The sequence below is a fragment of the Halichoeres trimaculatus genome, unplaced genomic scaffold (genome assembly GCF_033239565.1).
Source record: "Halichoeres trimaculatus isolate MK-OKI-2021-1 unplaced genomic scaffold, fHalTri1.1 fHalTri1_scaffold_13, whole genome shotgun sequence".
In the NCBI taxonomy this organism is placed as follows: Eukaryota; Metazoa; Chordata; class Actinopteri; order Labriformes; family Labridae; genus Halichoeres; species Halichoeres trimaculatus.
The window spans coordinates 27,159,711-27,174,547 of NW_027437191.1; the positions used below are offsets into that span (position 1 = coordinate 27,159,711).

General features: G+C 38.5%; 2 protein-coding genes and 3 non-coding genes across 5 annotated transcripts; 4 read left to right on the plus strand and 1 right to left on the minus strand.

The window, feature by feature from the left end:
* The first annotated feature begins 858 nt into the window (after window positions 1-858).
* On the plus strand, window positions 859-947 carry trnay-gua (transfer RNA tyrosine (anticodon GUA)). Its single transcript is given in 2 exon segments — window positions 859-895; window positions 912-947. It is a non-coding gene; the product is annotated as a tRNA-Tyr (tRNA).
* A 545-nt stretch (window positions 948-1,492) lies between these two features.
* trnaa-agc (transfer RNA alanine (anticodon AGC)) lies at window positions 1,493-1,565 on the plus strand. The gene has a single exon. It is a non-coding gene; the product is annotated as a tRNA-Ala (tRNA).
* A 1,094-nt stretch (window positions 1,566-2,659) lies between these two features.
* On the plus strand, window positions 2,660-2,732 carry trnaa-agc (transfer RNA alanine (anticodon AGC)). Its single transcript has one exon. It is a non-coding gene; the product is annotated as a tRNA-Ala (tRNA).
* Window positions 2,733-3,289: 557 nt separating this feature from the next.
* On the minus strand, window positions 3,290-6,569 carry ccdc25 (coiled-coil domain containing 25). Its single transcript, XM_074685169.1, has 9 exons — window positions 6,382-6,569; window positions 6,192-6,239; window positions 6,030-6,069; window positions 5,736-5,787; window positions 5,190-5,265; window positions 4,937-5,040; window positions 4,647-4,849; window positions 4,387-4,432; window positions 3,290-4,260 (listed from the first exon to the last, which is right to left on the minus strand). The coding sequence occupies exons 1-9, from the start codon at window positions 6,404-6,406 to the stop codon at window positions 4,231-4,233; spliced, it is 624 nt and encodes a 207-aa protein (XP_074541270.1). The 5' UTR covers window positions 6,407-6,569; the 3' UTR covers window positions 3,290-4,230.
* A 1,323-nt stretch (window positions 6,570-7,892) lies between these two features.
* On the plus strand, window positions 7,893-14,668 carry LOC141801853 (N-acetyltransferase ESCO2-like). The gene is made up of 15 exons (XM_074685157.1): window positions 7,893-8,014; window positions 8,940-9,006; window positions 9,093-9,211; window positions 9,307-9,619; window positions 9,721-10,048; window positions 10,296-10,417; window positions 10,509-10,605; window positions 10,759-10,837; window positions 10,989-11,025; window positions 12,255-12,390; window positions 12,470-12,601; window positions 12,878-12,967; window positions 13,082-13,225; window positions 13,317-13,501; window positions 14,129-14,668. The coding sequence occupies exons 2-15, from the start codon at window positions 8,954-8,956 to the stop codon at window positions 14,259-14,261; spliced, it is 1,968 nt and encodes a 655-aa protein (XP_074541258.1). The 5' UTR covers window positions 7,893-8,014; window positions 8,940-8,953; the 3' UTR covers window positions 14,262-14,668.
* The last annotated feature ends 169 nt before the right edge of the window (window positions 14,669-14,837 follow it).

Consider the following 14,837-nt stretch of genomic DNA (forward strand, 5'->3'; position numbering starts at 1 on the left):
CTTTACCAACAAAACAGAAGGCTTTTCATTTATAACCTGTGATGTCATGTTTAAACCTGCTGCCCCTGGATATCTATTCTTTTTCGTCTGCAAATGTGAAATGTAGGGCTGGCCAGGTGAAGACCTCAGTTGGTTTTAATACTATTTTAAATACTTATATTCCCCATATATGTTAAGTTGTGATAATATTATGTGTCCAAATCTCTTTTATACACTTTAATTGAATCTTGAATTTTCAATCATCTATAAATTGGTTTGATGTCTTGGGTTTTGTGAATCAAAGCAATTTCTCTAAATGGTCTCTTATGCCACCTGGTGGACAAAAGTGATACCTCAGTAATCATAGATTTTCTGGGTAAAGGTTGTTTGAATTTTAAGAATGACATATACTCTTACTGCTTCTTTTCTCTCTCTCTCTCTGTTTTTTAGCCTAATCTGAAGACTTTTCTTTGGTTTCATCTCATAGTAAAAAGTAAAAACAAAAAAAAAACCTTTCCTGTATTTAAAGCTTTTCCCTGTCTGTTTTGGGGAATTCAATGCATTTAAAAAGCACCTGCAAAAGGTGGGAATTGAAGGTCTGATTTTGACTGTATCCTTACACCATACTCCTGTTATTCAAAAAAAAAACAAAAAAAACAACGCTTGGGTAGGCGTTTGTTTTTGTTGTGTTCAACATTATGAAATAATAGTTGTTTTAAATTTTAATGTATTGAGGCTAAATCTAGAAAGGTCGATGAAGGGACGCGAATCGGCTCCTCCAGAGTTAAACAACTGAACTTCTCTTTTGCGTAGACTCACGGTGATGGCCGTTGGGACCAACATTGATTATTTTAACCTTCTCTGCATTTCCCATAAGCCCCTTCGATAGCTCAGTTGGTAGAGCGGAGGACTGTAGAGTATACACATAAGATATCCTTAGGTCGCTGGTTCAAATCCGGCTCGAAGGAGGTAATTTTTCGTTATCGAGTATCACCAAAGTAGACTGTGTACGCAAAATTAGCTTAACTACAAGCTAACGCTAGTTAGCGACGCTAACGTTCAGCCTGTATTCCACTTTACAGCTCAAAGTGTGAAAACAGTTTCTTAACAGTCTGTCGAGTATCTAATCAAGGGGAAAATACATTTTTGTGCATCGAAGTTAAAAAGAATGTGCGCGTTATGTGTTTCTTTAGTGAACTGTAGTGACCTGTATTCTAGCCAAAAATTCCCAAACTTGACAGGTAACATAAATTTTCACTACACCTGCCTTTCCTTGTTCATCAAAAAAGTAAATAGTTTAAACTTCTACACTTGAGCTCTGCACTATGCATTAACCATCAAAATTTACAGCAGTTGAACTACCATTACCAGCTCAAAAGAAGTAGAACAAGAATATAAATATTTTACTTAACATGAAAGGAAAGAGGTGAGTTCTCCGTCACGGTGTTAAGAAGAATTTATCGACGCTGCAAAATGAGAGCCTTATAGTGACGTCACGGGCACGTGGCATCACGGGGGATTAGCTCAAATGGTAGAGCGCTCGCTTAGCATGCGAGAGGTAGCGGGATCGATGCCCGCATCCTCCAAGCCCCATGTTTTTTTTCTCTCTCTCTCTCTCTCTCTCTCTCTCTCTCTCTCTCAACTGGTGTGACTTTCCTTGATATTTATCGAAACATTTTCATAAAAATGAATTAACATGCTGTCACCTTCTCTACTGTACTGGTGCATACACGATTAATATTTTATTGGATACTACAAAAGAGATGCTTTTGCTAAGTGCTGTTTTATCTTGTGAGGAGAAATTCTATAATATCCTGCTCCCTTTTTCAACAAACATGCCTTTCTGATTTTAAGACGTGATAAATATGGTTAACCGGGTTAAGGACAGTAACTTAAACAACAAGGGATAACTAAACCGACCGAGGGTAAAGCCTATTCACAGTTAACAAATATTCAAGACATACGTACCGGCTTTACGCAAAAACTAAATAAATAAAATAAAAAATAAATTAAATAAATTTAAAAAAAAAAAAAAAAAAAAAAAAAAAGTGACGTCATGTGGGCATACCTCGGGGGATTAGCTCAAATGGTAGAGTGCTCGCTTAGCATGCGAGAGGTAGCAGGATCGATGCCCGCATCCTCCACGCACAACAGTTTTAACCTTGAGAACTCAATCGCGAGTCAATGCCATGTGAGGGACCAGTAGTGACATCATTAGAATTAGATAAATGTATAAGTATAAGAAAGCAAAAAAAAACCTCACACAGTTTGATACATACATAAATCAATAAACTAATAAGTTTATACCTATGTATTTTTTACGGTTTGACTACAATACTCATTTATCAGTCTCCTCAACTAATAATGCTTTTTGAAATATTTTATGTATATCCCATCCTCTGGTGTATTTTTCTCTTGTTTACTCTGAACGATGAATTTATAATTTTCCTTAAATCAAACGGAATCATAGGACGTATAGTTCAAACTTCTTCACTCGGGCTTTGCACTCCAGGCTGAAATGTGCAACATCCTCTTGAAGCAACTTAGGAACATGACCGGAAAGTCCCGTCAAAACGGGACAGATGAGATAAGTACATGTGTAAAAGCGATACGTAGAAACTTTAACATTTACAACGTTTACTACGTAAGATTAGTGACGTCACCACGCCTGTGCCATCGCGGGGGATTAGCTCAAATGGTAGAGCGCTCGCTTAGCATGCGAGAGGTAGCGGGATCGATGCCCGCATCCTCCAAACACCATGTTTTTTTCTCTCTCAGAACTAAGCTCCGATGAGTTGTAGACAGCTCATTAATGTGTAATAAACGTCAGAGAGCTTTTTAACCAGAAAACAGTACAGAAATAATGCCATAATTTGATGCTGTGAATAAAACCTATGCAGTGGTTCTTAAGACCAAAAATAAATGTGTAGGATTAATCAAAGTACAGAAATAATCTTGGAAACTGTAGGTCTCAACTTTAGTTTTTAGGAATACACATACACAAATATATTTTTTCTAAATATGAATATCATTCTGTTAAGATTACTTACGAGTAAAAGTGAATAATCTTACCTTGCCAAAAAAGCACCTTAAATAAAAATTGTTTGTTTTTAGTTTGTGTTTTTCTTTTAAGAAAAACACTGCAGATCACCTCAGAACCATAAAAGGTGCAGTTGTGTTGACTGAAAGAAAGCCAGAAAATAAAGAGCCCTGCCAAAAACTATTGAAATGTATCAATTGAGAATCATGAGTTTTAATCACGAAAAAAGTTGAGATAATGCTACATTTCAGATTTTCAGGACTAACATTCATCCAAAAAAAAAACTTTTGGCCCACAAATTAACGTCTGATTTTCAACACTTACATTTACTGCTGACATATTGGGAACATTTGCTGTGACTGATTTTTTAGCACTTGAACAGAAAGAACACATTTTGGTAGAAAAAGACAAAAAACCCAATTACTCCTCCAACATTTGCAGTGATGTTAAAGCTGCATTAACATTGGTTTTGCATGCAAGTCAAAACAACTTTTTAATTTCCTATCTCCTCCACAGTTAAGGTCTTAAGAAAGCTAGAAGCAAACCACTGTCAAAAAACCTACCATGTAATATGAAATCATGAATTGGACATAATCTCAGAAGCAATGTGTTGTTTTGGTAGCAGCTACAAAAAAGGGGAAAAGACTCATTTCTTATTATTAGTTGCTGTCTGTGGCTTCTTGTACAGGAATGAAAAAACTCCTGTCAATAACTTGGACAGATTTCGGGCACTTTACTAAAGAAAAAAATAGTTTTATTAGCCTAAGTAACTTGAGGTGTGACTTTAGTTCATATTTTGAATTATATTTAATAAAATCTGACATGCAAAGAAACGACAACATGAAGGGACCAGAAACACTTTTAGTCAAACATTAACATCAGTCACATGAAAGTGAAACTCATCTTCTGAGACTCTCTTCTTATATTGATCCGCAGCATCTTTGTTGTCCTGTGTTAACTCTACAGCGTCGTCCCTTCAGTTTGGTTTGGATTGTACGCAGTGTCTGAGCCAATCAGCACGCAGAATAGGTCCCAGTGCCATCCCTCATCGGCTCGCTCTCTGCTCCAAAGTAAGCAAAAGGTTTTTATTTGTCTTTTTCCCCTTCAAGTCAGTGCAGAGTGGAAGCAAGCGAAAGCAGCAGGGTGGCGTCCTGATGACAGGTTCAAGGGGAGGAGGAGGATTCTGGTCTGCTCGCTGCCCAGCTTTCAGGTTACATGAAATCGTCTGAGTCGTAACCGTCCTGTGAATGACATATTCTTTTAAATAATGTGCAGAACTCATAGCAATAATAATGTAAAAGACAAATTTATATTTGAGAGATACCAATCTCTGAGTTAAAAATATTGATGTTAGGATGTGTCCTCACCTCATTCGTCTTCATATTCTCAGACTTCATCAGTGAAGTATAGCTCCTAAAGGGAGAGAAAAACAAAAAGAAAGAGAAGATTACATAGATTTAATGTATTTCTACTATCCTTTTATGATGGCTCTTTAAAAACGTGCAGAAAACATAGAAACAGGATCCTCATCATAATTTGAGTTTCAATGAAACAGAATACAGAGATTACAGTGGCATTTATAACAAACAAGTAGAGTGAAGTATTTAATTTAGTCTTATTGACACACTTTAGTTCCTCCATCTCTTTTCTCCTCTTCTGCTCCTCCTTCTCTTTCTTCTTCTGTTCCTGGAGCTGAGCTTTCTTCTCGTTCCTCTCCTCCCGATCTCTGGACTCTTTCTCAGCAGCCAGGTCAGGGTATCGTTCATCTTTTGTTTTCTCTAGACGGTTGATAATCTCGTTCACCTTTTTCTCCACCGCCACGATCTTCACCTGTAAATTGCAGAGGAAGTAGATTTTTGATGTTGGGTTGAAAAAAGTTAAGAACCATTCCCCTATTCAGAGCCTCAGTTTGCTGACCTCTTTCTGCCGATGGAAGCCGATCTGTCCCACATCCATGTCTCCAGTTTTCTTCAGGTTGGCCCATGGTGTATAAACCACGTTGATGTTGTTCATCTTACAGCCTGACAGGAAAAAAATAAAACTAAATCTACACAGAAAATGTGAACCGGCATGTGTGACAATAAAACACCAACAAATCTCACACACTTTAATATCTGTAATGATCAAGTTTCTGGCCTTTAAACTTGCAGCTGAGGAGGCTGATCTTTACCTTGGATGCTGTTGTTTTTCACCAGCTGTGCACAGTCTATCAGCACCTCTTGAGGGATTTCATCTATCGTATGACCCTAGGACAAAATAATAAATAGATCAATACAAAAGGAGTTTTATTTAAAGGGATCAGTATCTTTCAGTCTAAAAACTTAGTGAATCACAAATATCTGCAACAGATATTTCAGTTGCATTATAACATAATGCAACAGCACACCCTAAAGGTGGTTGTGCTTACTGTGTTCTTGGGTGTAACTGACTTAAATGTGCTTCTTAAGTGGGTGGACACACAAGTTCTTGCAATGGTTCCTACTTGTCTTGTAAGTATTTTATGGGATGGCCACTTCCTGCCATGCTGTTTGTTTATGTAGTTTGTTGTCATGTTCAATTACATGGGTGTTTCTATTGTAATCATTGTTTTTTGTTACCCAATGTTCTTATTCAGCAACACAAACAACAACATCAACAAACCTGAAAAAAATATTTCTCTGGACATAATGCTGCTTTACTGTGTACGTGGTTACGGTTTAATGAGTTGACCTCTTACCTTTGGAAGTCTCAGATATACGTGAGCAGACGACAACTTGTCTACATGAAACCTAGAACAAAAACAAAGCAATGAATTAATATTTAAAGTGAATAGTCTGATAATATTCTTATTGCCAGTTAATTTTGCTGATATTTCATCTACTATAAGTAAGAGTGAGACACCCAAATTAGCATGACCTGACACCTAAAACGGTCCATTATAACATCATGAAGTAGAGACAGTGACTCAATCAATAAATCAATAAAGGGTTCCATGCATTATACTACGGAAAAAGAGAGATTAAAGTCTCACCAAATGTCCTCGGGCCATCCGTACTTTATTAGATCCTCATCTATAAAATAATAATCATCATTAAAGTTAAAAATAAGCTGGTTAAATTCTAAACGATTCATCATATGACTACAATAATCTTTGGGTGTGTGTGTGTCTGTAACCAAACGATAACAAACTCACTCTCATATTTGTCTTTCCCCATGTAGATCGTGTAGTGAGGGTTCACCACTGAAAACGAAACAATAAAATGACTTTAATTATATATAAGAACGATGAAAACACAAAGTAGACCAAGTTACTGTTCATTAAAATAAAAAGCTTTGAAGAGGCTACAAGCTAACATCGCTGCTAACTATCTGACTTCACTCACCGGCACTTGTGAAGTAAAATACCATTTTAATTGACTGAAAAATAGCCAAAAGAAAACGAATTTTACTCTAATTCAGTTCCAATGTGATCGTTTTTACGAACACAGTAAGTAAAACTATCTCTGAGCCAACTGATCGTTAAGTGCTGTCACTTTTCGCATGCACAAAGTGACCCCGGAAGTCGTTTGTTTCATCAGTCAAGTTAGCGGAAATCGTGAAAGTGGACAGAAAGTATCTTTTTTCTTCCAAAATAAAATTTCACGTTTAAAACCTGAACGTTGACTTTTTTTTTTCTTTTTTATTTATTTTTCAGTATTGTTAATGCTTGTTTTGCATTGATCCAACGCAAGGGGAATAACACAGATACAATCAATAATAGAGAAAGCAGACAGAACATAACACAGCCTGACACAGGACAGTTAAATGTCCTATTAGTCCGTAATAAGTGAAATTTAAAAATTCTAACTTTTATGCATTTGCTTGGTATAACATGAGATCACCAGTGCAAGAAAAAGCTCTTTTAAAATGCTTTTCGATAGTTTACATCAGGGGTCTGCAACCTTTACTTTTCAAAGAGCCGATTTTGCCTTAGCTCACCTTGATAAATCAGGTGAATAATTATCTATACGAGAAGTGTTTTTGTTTATAAATTTGTACATGTGATTTCTTAGTTTTTTATTTTTAATAAATTTGCAAATTTAGGGGGAAAAAATATTTATTTCGTGTCATACATTTTAAATATTTGCAAAATGTATGAAACTTCAATAAGTTGGAAATAAAAAAATAAATGAAAAATTTGCAAAATAAAAAAATGCAATTTAAAAATGTGCTAAATTTAAAAAAAAATGCTGGAATTTCATAAATTTGCAAAAAAAAAAAAAAAAACCCTAAATAATGCAATTTTAAAATTTTGCTTGATTTCCAAAAATTGTAAAAACTCTAAAATTGCAAAAAATAAAAAAATAAATAAAAAAAATGGATTTTTTAAAAAAAATCAAAAAATTGCTTAATCTTCAAAAAATGTGGAACTCTTTTTCTTAACTTGCAAAAATGTAAAAAAATTTTAAATTAAAAAATAAAAAATTTTAAAAACTGCAAAAAAATCACAAAAATTCAAAACTTTGTTTCAAAAGGTGATGCATTTTTAGTTAATAATGTTATATTTTGTTTTTACTTTGTGTCTGTGTTATTATCATTAATACCCTCTGTAAGAAGGCTGCATGAGGCTCCAGAGCCACCGGTTGAAGACACTTGGTTTATATGAAACAAATCGGCAATGTCCCTTTGACAAATTTCCGCCGGCCAGCAAAGTTTAGTAGTAAGAAGAGAGATCAATCTTTTTTTTTTTTTCTGGAAGAAAGTGATGCTTGTAAGGTAGAAGTAATGTTGACTGCTTTGGATAAGATAATGCTTAAAACAGATTTGTTTTATTTTGAAGGAAACGACCGGGAGGTTTCGAGCTCCCAAACTACGGGAGCTTGAAAGAGACAATAAAGTCATTTCGCTTCCGGTCGCGTTGTGTAAATCGTTTTTTATAGACCAGCGCGCGTTATTCAAAACACGGAGAGCAGAAACGCGGGCTGAAGGAGTGGATCGAGCCAGACTTTATAGAGATTTATTGTCTTATGTAGCACGGTAAGATAACCTACATGTGTTTTAATGATGTGTTATTTCTGTTTCACACTGTGCTTGTCAGTTTTTCACATGGTATGTTGTAAAGTGTACTAACTCGTCGTGTTAAGATTCATCGACGCGTCATGTATTATGACATACTGATTTATTTGCCCCTTGACGCATTTAATTAACTGAACTAAAACATACTGTATCCCCCCTTGAGACGTTAAACTGTTATCGATAATGTCACGTTCGCTTTTTTGTACTGACGCAGTTACATTTATACAAGCTAATCATCCCGCCAATTATCCATTCAGCTCCACTCTAGCTGATAGTCAACCGTTGTATGAGCTATAAACTAACGCGAATCACTAACTGTAACCTTTACTCATACATTAATGAAATATATAGTCCTTATTTATTCACGTAAATTTAAAAAAAAATTTCATGCGTGTTCATATAACTGTTAGCTCTGTTCGACTGCATAACCTCGAGGATGTAAATACTGCAGTGTACCGTCAGGACTATAGTCATACGTAGAGCAGCTAAACCAAACCTCTGCCAAAATCTGCAAAATTTACATTGAACACTTAAGATTGGTCTGGAGGTGCTCTGTCATTTTTAATCTTTTCCCACCAACAGTAATACTCATGGACGCTGTTTTCGGCTGCTTTAATTGTTATAGAAACATCAGGTCGTAAACATATGCAACGGTAAGATTTAGGAAATTTGCACGTACATATAGGATGATAAAACAAAAAAAGAGTAATTTCTTGTTACTACTTTTTTGTGTTTCAGATACAGAAACAATCTAAGTGCTGTTTTCTGAAATTAAAGTCATAGTCTTAAACTGAAATGTTGTTGTTTTTTAACCAAATCGATACATTTCTATGTTATGATATCAACAAAAGACCTGTCAGGCTAAAGTTATCTTCTCTGTTTGTAGGTGAAAGCTGCAACATGATGCCCATTGCTACTAGGAAGAGAAAGCTCCCCTCAGAGGACTCAGACAGGTGAGTTAGGAAGATGCTTTGGATCTGTGAAACTTCTTGTCTTGTCTGATCTCACCCTGACTGATGTTGTTTCATCTGAATATCAGTCAACTGACCAAGAAGGGGACAGGGGGGGAGATGTCCCCTATGAAGAGGAGATCCCCCAGGAAGAGGCCAGTCGGGTGTTTGGACAAGGAGAACTGCCCATCACCACAGAGATCCCCAGGTTGGGAAGCAGAGACAGGACATGCTGTAAAGTTTCACACACTCTCTCATAAACATAAGTATCATCCTTATATTTCTCCTTCTCTTTCTTTGTAGAGTCTCCTGCCAAGTCACCCCGTAAATCTCCAGTCAAAAGAAGCGTGGTGACTAGCTCTTTCTACGGCCAAAAGAAGCCCGTCTACCTCACCCCGCTTGAGAGGAAGGCATTAAAGGAGTCTCTACCCCCTCCTCCTCCTGTTCCTGTGATTCCTTCACCACCCTCCCAGGAGAAAAAGATGAAGAAGAGGAGTGTGAAAGGAGGCAGCAAGCAGCGAAAGATAGTTGCAGGACCTAACAAATCAGGAAAGATGGGTGTCAAAAGCTATACAACATCCACAAAGATGATTAAACTGTCTGAACCTAACAATAGGTTTGTTTCTTCTTGAAATGGATAGATATTTTTTCTTTGGCAGTATTTTTGAGTCAGAGTCTTTATTTTCTCTACAATTGTTGCATCTTTTCATCCCTCAGTGCCCCCCCTAAACCAGCTCCAATGCCATCCACCACCACCTCTGCTCCAGCTAGCAGCATCAAACACCCAGAGGCCAAGAAATCCATCACCATCTCTTTCAGCAACCTGAAGCCCAAACCTAAGATTTTCGTGGGAGCTGCTTTCTTTGGAACGGGGAAGAAACCTACATCCATGTATAAGAAATCTGCACCAAAATCCTCCAACAGGCCAGCTTCAGTCCCTGTGAAAAAGAAGGCTGTGCCGCTGCAGACGCAGAGTGAGAAACCCAAACAGCAAGAGCAGCAACCTGCTGCAGCGACTAATCAACAGCAGAAACATCCTCCAGAGGTATGACAAAACAATTGATTTTCCTCTATTTGTGTGCCTGATGTTAACAGTTTCTTTATTCTTTTATACTTCTGTACTAAAGATTACCTGAGCCTGCAGTTTCACATTTTGGCAAAGTCGATTTTTATGAACTCACTATCACAAGAAAAATTCTCCAGGTTTGGCTGAAATAACTGCTTTTAAAGCTTCTCTGTAGCCTGATTCAGCCTGTTGTGTTGTAATGTTGGTCTTCTCTTCCTCTTGGCAGAGCGCTGTCCAGCCAGCAAAGACAGAAGAGAAGCAGCTGAGCTCTAAGCAAAAGTCCAAGTTTGATCTCTCTGACTGGATGGACTCAGTTGAGGAGCAGCCTGAAGCTCCACAGTCATCAAAGTATTTAACACAAAAATAAATCAAAAACATTTTAAATCTTCAGTTTAGACAGAAGAGTAAGTTGTTCTTATACTGCTTATCTTTCCTGCAGATCTCCTCAGAAGTTGCCAAAGAAACATAAGGAACTGTCAGTCGTGTTGACCCGATTACCAAGTCCTGCATCCAGAGACTCCACGTTCAGTGCTGAGGTACAAACATGTTCATAGATGATGGCATTCAGGGTTTTTTATTGTTCTTTGACTGCAGCTTTTCGTCACAACTTCACACATGTGGCTGTGTTTTCTAAGTGTTTGCATCTGAATTTTGTTGAATTATCAAAACCTAAACACAACTTCTTTCAGGTTGTGGATGGAAATTCTGAGCCCATCTTGGATCTGAGTGAAATAAGTCCCATGAGTTCTGCTTCCAGTCCACCCAAAGGTACACACACTGCTTTCAAATGCTCTTGTAACCTAGATCAACAATAACTAAGTTAACCCTTGAATCAAAATTTTGAGACTTCTGTGGCCCAAAGCCTCCAACGCCCTATTTTTAAACCTCTTTCTTCATTTCCTTTTTGCTTTTTTCACAGAATCTGCACTGGTGTATCCCATTTTTGGCTCAAAGAGGTGAGGTGATCTTTTCAGTCACCAACATTTTAAAGGTTGATTTTCATGATGGGAGTTTTCTGTATGACAGGACATGGTTTGTTTTCACAGAATACAAAAAGATATAGCCCCTAGATCAGGGTTGTTAAATGAAAAATTTGGCCGGGCTAGATTTTCAGACTTGGGACGTGAGCTGGGCTGCACATTTTTAAGCTGTTGCGGCCCTCTCTTGCGCTATGCAAGTCTGCTGTACTGTAGTAGTACAGTTGTAGTACAGCTTTGGTTTGGTTTTTGAACTTGCTGGTAAAATAAATAAAAGTAAGAAAGTGTATAGAAAGTGCAAAAAGATCCATAACAAGATAGATGATGACAGCTTCTCCATCATTGTCCAGTTCAGCCAGCCTCCACCTCCACAGGGTCCAGGACTGAGCTTCTTCAGCAGTCTGTTCAGTCTCTGTCTCCTGGATCCTGTCTGCTCACAGCAGGTGAAGTTCTTCCAATGTGGCATTGGTGTCCAGTGTTAGCTCTGTTAGCCATGTCTATGAATAGCATGATGCTACTCTGCCTTCTGGTATTCCCTCTGTTGCTGGGTTAGCATGGCTAGCTTGTCCATCTTATTGGAGATAGATCTTACGTTCCCAATAACGATGGATGGAAGGACAGGTCCATGTCGTCACTTCTTAGCTCTCACCTGAGAACAAGCATGTTGTCCTCACCTCCTCCTCACTTTGTGGGAAACATCAGGCCTTGCACCAGTTAGCACTGACATGCTACAGGCTGCTAACAGCTGTTTTACATGTGAAAAATGCAGCCATGGTTGCATGTAGAATCTCGAGACAAACACAGGAGCAAAAATAGTAAAAATATCACTGAAGACAAAACCAGTTTGGTGTGTACAACCGGCAATAAACCATACAAAAAATGAACCAGTCCAAGTTCAAAGATGACAAAAAAAGAGATGAAAAAAATACAAGAAATGGATAAAGAAGAGACAGATGCTGTAACAGGCAGCCACTACAGGGTGGCTCCTAGCAGACACATTCTTTCCTCTTGGCTGAGGGAAAAAAATGAAGGCTGAAATAAAAGAACTAAACTATAGAAAAGCAAGGCAGAAACTCATTCTTTTCAGATGCAAGTAAACTGGTAAGAACAAAACAAAAAAATAGTGACTGGAATTCTCTTCAATATGACCAACAAATAAATGTAGTTTGTTATAGTTGTTGACAAAGCTATATTGCTATGTCTTCCAGATCAGCAGCTCTACGGGCTCCAGTCTCGTGCAGCACCCCCTCTGGTCCAACAACATCACTGCAGACCACACCTTCAGCTAAAGAGCGACCCTCTCGCAGGAGGAAGGAGAAACAGGATGACGACCAGCTCATCATTGTATGTTTAAGTTTACGTTTACACTCCTGGTTTTGTCAGTTTGAACACACCTGTGGGAACTTAACATGTTTCTCTTCAGGATGCAGGCCAGAAGCAGTTTGGAGCCACAACCTGCAGCTCATGTGGGATGGTGTACAGCGCTGACAACCCAGAGGACAACTTCCAGCACAACCAGTTCCACCAGAGCATCCTGGACTCCATCAAATTTGTGGTAAAATTTCTTCAAATCCCTCTGAGGTGGAAACAACTGATGAGTTTATCTAAGTTAAGCTAGCACAAAAGGTTTTACTGGTAGCAGTCCATGTTTGCTGACCTTGTTTCTGCTTTCTTTGCTTCAGAAATAACAAAGTTGTTTAGTTGAGTTGTGAGTTGCTATGATTTCTCGATCTCTTGTACTGGCTGCCGGCTCAGTCTGTTTCACGGGGAGGTGAGTTTTCTGAGTAGTTGGCTTGTAACTTCATGATCATCTCCTCTGTTCTGTTTCCAGGGCTGGAAGAAAGAGCGTGTAGTGGCTGAGTTCTGGGATGGAAAAATCCTCCTTGTGATGCCAGATGATCCAAAATACGCCATCAAAAAGGTCTGTGCTTTTAGCTTGTTCCTAAGAGTGTGTGTCAAGACTTCAGTCAATAAAACAGTTCATTTTGCTCCAGAGTCATTCAAAAATGACGTGTGTGTGTGTCTTTACACTTAGGCTGAGGATGTGCGGCGAGTGGCAGACAGTGAGCTGGGTTTCCAGCAGGTGACTCTGAGCAGACCCACACAGGCAAAGACTTACCTGTTTGTCAACACAGAGCGCATGGTGGTGGGCTGTCTGGTGGCTGAACCAATACGTCAGGTAAAGTGTCCAGAGATTTCCAGTAGGAGATCACAATTTCATTTCAAACACTTAAGTTTATCTGAACACAATCTACTTTTTGACCCTCCAGGCTTACAGAGTCCTCGAGCAGCCAGAGAAGCACAAAGACATGATGAAGGACGACTTCATGGAGCGACACCGAGCCTGGTGCTGCTCCACCGTCCCTGAACAAGCTCTGTGTGGGATCAGCCGGATCTGGGTGTTCAGTTTGGCGAGACGTCAGAGTATCGCAACTCGCATGCTGGACACAGTCAGGTATGACTTCCACTCATTTTCTCCTTTAGTTTCATGTAATTTTTGCACAAAGGCGATGTTTCAATGTTGGTGTTTTGAGGCTTGAAGACTATTAAAACCTAGAAAAGCCATCTGCCATAACTCATGATACTAAAGAGGGATATTCTATTTTCCCATATTTTAAATTAACACTGGATGTTCATACTACATGTGTGCACATTTCCAAAACTAATAGAAATTTATAAGCAACAAAAATCCCTCAATCTGTAAACCACTCAAACTGGCCTGCTTTAAAAAAGCACAAGCTCTTTAAGTGACTTGCTGTAACGATGAGGTAATTGCATCAGGATCTACTAACTGGCTTCCAGCTCTTTAGAGGGATGGGCCTCAATCACCAAGGCTTCCAAAGGGCTGGCCTATCAGAGTGAAGGGGGTTTGTGGAGTGGGGAGCCTTAAAGAGACAGCAGCTAAAATAAAACATTAAAACAGAGACTGAATTAATGGTCATCAGTGAGAAAAAAAACAGGGATTTTTTTTTAGCTTTAAATCACACAAAGCTACTATGGGGGCACCAGAGGGACAGTTTTAAGTCAAAATAAAAAGCACAACACCCCCTCTTTAATGTTTACATCTCATGTGTTGTTTCAGGAGCAGCTTCATGTACGGCAGTCACCTCACAAAGGAGGAGATCGCCTTCTCGGACCCCACACCTGACGGCAAACAGTTTGCCACCAAATACTGCAACACGCCAACGTTTCTCGTCTACAACTTCATCGCGTGAGGTTGAAGCAGTCGTGCAGGTTTCGGCACGTTCTTCTGTCCGGGGGTTGGACAGTCGTTCATATGCAAAGCAGCATCTGTTCATGTTTGTGTTGAAGGGTGAAGACCTTGGTGGTGTAATTATCCCACATCATGTTCAGTTTTAGATAGATGTAGAGTTTAAAGCTCCATGAGTCAGTATTTATGCTCTGTGCTACGTTTCCTGTTCTGTTGTGTGTATATTTGCAGTGTTTTCTATTCAGATGTTTATAATCTGCCTCAAACTCGAGTGGTTGAATGTTTTATCACATTTCTGAGCTCATGATGAATGTTTGAATCATCTTGTTTGGTTCTGGAGATGCTCTTAGGTTTATTTACTCAGATTTTTTTTTCACTTCCAGTTGGAAGTTTTCTGGACATATGTGAAGGAAAATATGTTTATTGAATGCTGTTACTGTTTATAGGCATTCAGCTGTGTAAATAAGTTTAATAAACATGTTTTCTTCGTTTTAAGATCCTGAACATGCTTCCTGAAGTTCTTTTTTATTACATTTTGGGCTTAGCACTTCTGTTACATTATCAACCAACCACTTATTCC